The sequence below is a fragment of the Colobus angolensis genome, unplaced genomic scaffold (assembly GCF_000951035.1).
Source record: "Colobus angolensis palliatus isolate OR3802 unplaced genomic scaffold, Cang.pa_1.0 Scaffold21, whole genome shotgun sequence".
NCBI lineage: Eukaryota > Metazoa > Chordata > Mammalia > Primates > Cercopithecidae > Colobus > Colobus angolensis.
In genome coordinates this window covers 7278275-7281630 of record NW_012115266.1, presented here as the reverse complement: position 1 = coordinate 7281630, position 3356 = coordinate 7278275, and the positions used below count along the sequence as shown (strand labels likewise).

Sequence of the window (3356 nt, the reverse complement as noted above, 5' to 3'; positions counted from 1 at the left end):
AAAGCACTCTTGTGTTCTCAATAAATAAATGAAAAAGCAACAGCAGTTGGGCTTTTATGTTCCGTCTTACCATAGGAGTAAAAGGTGCCATCCAATGTACTCTCCACCCCTTTTAGCACCTCTCCTCCTCAACTTCCCCAGCAGTTAATCAGACCCAGAGATTAAAAACAAGTGTCTTTGTTGGAAACTAAAGATGAGGAAGAGGGTCTGCTACAAACGCGTTCCCTTTTAGCCTCTTCCTCTGCCTTGGTTTTTTCCCTCCCAGCCATTCAGGAAGGAGTCAGGCATGTACAGAACTCAGGGTCTATTTATTAGGAAGGAGATGTCAGTGCTTTATCAAAGATGAAGGGGTCACAGAGGGACGATGGGACAAAGGCCCTCAGCTGGGACATTTCTTGGCCACAATGAGAACAGCAGAAGGCACGAGTCCTGAAGATGGAAGAAAACAGGCTTGAACCACAAGGATACTTGGTTTTTGCTCCCAAAATTCCTGGCCTTGCACCATGTTCACAAAACCCCTTCTCTTTGCATCCTCCTTTTCCCAAGCATGCCTCCCTACTCCCCCAAGTCCTAGTTTCTAGTCTTGCAGCCATACCCAGCTCCTGCAGAGGCCGCTCCATGTCAGCTTCTGAGAAGGCCCGTCTGGGGAAGCCACTGAGCAATTGCACAGGGTCCTGGCCTCCTCCTGGTTCCTCCCCACGGTGGAGCTCCACATAGAGCCTCACGGCTGCCAGCTGTTCCCGGGCCCGGAATGTCTGGGTCAGTGAGGTCCCATCTGGCAGCCTGACCTAAAGGGCAAGGGAGATACTCAGTATTGTGGGCATCAAAACTCAATGAGGTGCCCAAGTAAGGCAAAGAACTAAAGCTGGCCCCTCCTTCTTAGATTGAAGCAGCCCAACTACTATTTAAAGCACCAAATGAACAGCCACTTAGGCTCTGCTTTACTAAGTGTGGATGATAGACTCCCAGCTCCCTCACAACCTAAGAAAGACAAGGATAAGATTATACAAAAGAATCTGGATAAATACCACATCACCAGATAGCTGCATAATAAATCAAATAAAAACATGAACAAGTAAAAGGGTAACTGCTGAGTAAGAGGGAGGTATGGGTTTAAATATGACTTGGGCAGGTGAAATTTGATACCTTTCCCAAGAGTAGACAGGATTTCAAAAGTCATTTACAAAGAAGGGAGAGATTTGGCAAAGGGCACATTAACTGAAAAAAGCTCTGAAATGGGCACCTTAACAGGCAACAAAGGGGTCCCAAGGAGGAAGATAGGAATCAGAATCAGTACCTGTATGCGACACTGGTCATACTCCCGCTTGGTGGGAGGCTCCTGGCTGGGAGAAGAGGGAACAGGACCTGGCTCTGGTGCCGGTGGGGGTGGCTGAGAGCCCACACTGCCACCATACTAAAGGGCAAAGCAAAACACTCAATCAGGTACTCACCCACCCTCAGGTGAAACACATCATGTAAGCCCAAGATTTCCCTCTGAAGCTGGAAAAGATTTACTAACCTGCCCACTCCATTACCCGTGGCGTCTTCTCAATCACCTACCTTCTTGGCTCTCTCTGCTTTGTCCCTCTCGATCTTTTCTCTAACTCTTTGTCTGGAATGTAGACAAGAGGAAATTAGGTCAGACATCAACAAAGCAAATCTTGATTTCTTTCTCATCTGCTATCCATCATCTCCATTGCCTAGACCTGGCTGCTAACTCCTCGGCCTTTTCCCTCCGCCTCTCCTCTGCAGCCCGGCGCATCTCATCTTCCTGTAGCCGCTGTCGTGCTGCTGACAACTCTTGCCCTTGTCTCCTGCGCTGCCGTTCGCGTTCCAATGCCTCCCGTTCCTCTCTCTCTTCACGCTCCCGCTGCTTCTGGGCCACCAGCTCCAACATCCTGTGTTGCCAAGAGAAAACAGCTCAAGAGAAATGGACAAAGTGAGAATGTGCAAAGTTTACCATAAACAAAATTAGGCGACATATATCCCAAAGTAGATTAAAGAAAAGGAAAAGAAAATGCCAAGAAAGAGGAAATGTGGAAAGGTCAAGGTTCTTTGATCAGATGTGTACCGGGGCGAGTTGGAAGACGACCCTCAGAGATGTGAGACTGTTCTCACTGTACCTCTTAGTCTGTTCCTGTCTTTCCTCTTCACTCAAAACGGGTTTGCCTTCTCCGGCAGCAGAACCAGATCCTACAAACAAACAATCGGTATTATTATCCCTTCAGATTCTCCTCGGACCCTCCTGAATAATCACACGGTGTCCCTCAGTCAGGACCTTCAAGGCTGCCTTGCTCTGAGGAAGTGGGCTCCCGTCCCAGGATATGTCCAAGGGGGGTCTCTAGAGGCTCGTCCACATCGGGGTCGTCTTCGTGCTCCATCAGCCTGGCAGGGAAAGTCGGCGGGGAGGTTAGCTCTGAGGCTGCCCCTTCCGCTAGCCCCCAGTTCTCCGCCACCCAGGACGAGCGCTCACCAGTCCATCGCAGCCTCGATGCCCTGGTTCCCTGTGAGGGCCAGAGCCTTCTCCCTGGGGGCAGAAACACCATGAATAGCGCCCACGAGCCATGGTGACCGTCAGGCTGACGAAAAAGACCGGGACAGGTCCGCGGCCCCCCACCCCCGCAGGCCGGGGTTGGGGAACTCCCTTACGCGCGTCCCCTGGGGAAGCCCATCTCGATGAGACTCTCAAGAGCCGTCAGTTCCGCCATGGCGCCGATACCGCCGCTTCCGCGGGGACCTGGTGTGTGACGAGAAGGAGGGCAGGAAGGGTCAGCGCGAGGCAACCCGCCCTCGACGCCCGCGGACGGGCGCTCGCTCGCTCACCCGGCTCTATAGCAGCCAGGGACACCGACGAGAAGAAAGCCGAGGGGAAGCGGAAGTACCGGATCTGTTTGGGTCACGTGGGGGGCGGACGTCGACGGGTGCCGCTGAGAACCAGAAAACTTTTAGCCCTGCTGCCAGGACTTTATGTGGGCGGGAACAGGGAGGCAACCCACGAAGCCAAGGCTCCTGGCTGCTGTGGGGAAGAAAGCTGGTGCGGCTCTGAAACCCGTGGGCGGAATGAAGCCAGTTCCCGGAACTTCATCCTGCCTCACCCTCCTTAGAAATTAGAAGGAACATGGTCCCTTAGCGCAACGCTTTGGGAAGTTCTTTGGCAATGTTTGCCAGGAGCCGAAGAAATGTACTTGCTCTTTGGTCCGCTCATTCTCTCTGGGGAATTGAGCCATCCTCTGCCTGACTGCCAAAGGGATCTTTGCGAAACACAATGATCTAATCCTGTCCTCACCTCCCTGCTTAAAACTCCGTGACACTTCCACCATCTAGGACAACTTACTCTTTTTTTTTTTTTTTTTTTT

At 51.9% G+C, this 3356-nt stretch overlaps 1 protein-coding gene across 4 annotated transcripts; it reads right to left on the bottom strand.

Annotated features, from left to right (window-relative positions):
• Positions 1–289: 289 nt before the first annotated feature.
• On the bottom strand, positions 290–2902 carry UBXN1 (UBX domain protein 1). 4 transcript variants are annotated; one of them, XM_011942679.1, is made up of 9 exons: positions 2650–2902; positions 2474–2527; positions 2279–2385; positions 2124–2193; positions 1707–1898; positions 1561–1612; positions 1298–1414; positions 596–788; positions 290–429 (listed from the first exon to the last, which is right to left on the bottom strand). In XM_011942679.1, exons 1-9 carry the CDS (start codon positions 2706–2708, stop codon positions 380–382), a joined length of 894 nt encoding a protein of 297 aa, XP_011798069.1. In that variant the 5' UTR covers positions 2709–2902; the 3' UTR covers positions 290–379. The 4 variants fall into 4 exon arrangements, with proteins under 4 accessions (XP_011798069.1, XP_011798070.1, XP_011798067.1 ...); XM_011942677.1 differs by having other exon boundaries at positions 296–788; positions 2650–2737; positions 2824–2863; XM_011942678.1 differs by having other exon boundaries at positions 296–788; positions 1719–1898.
• Between the last annotated feature and the right edge of the window lie 454 nt (positions 2903–3356).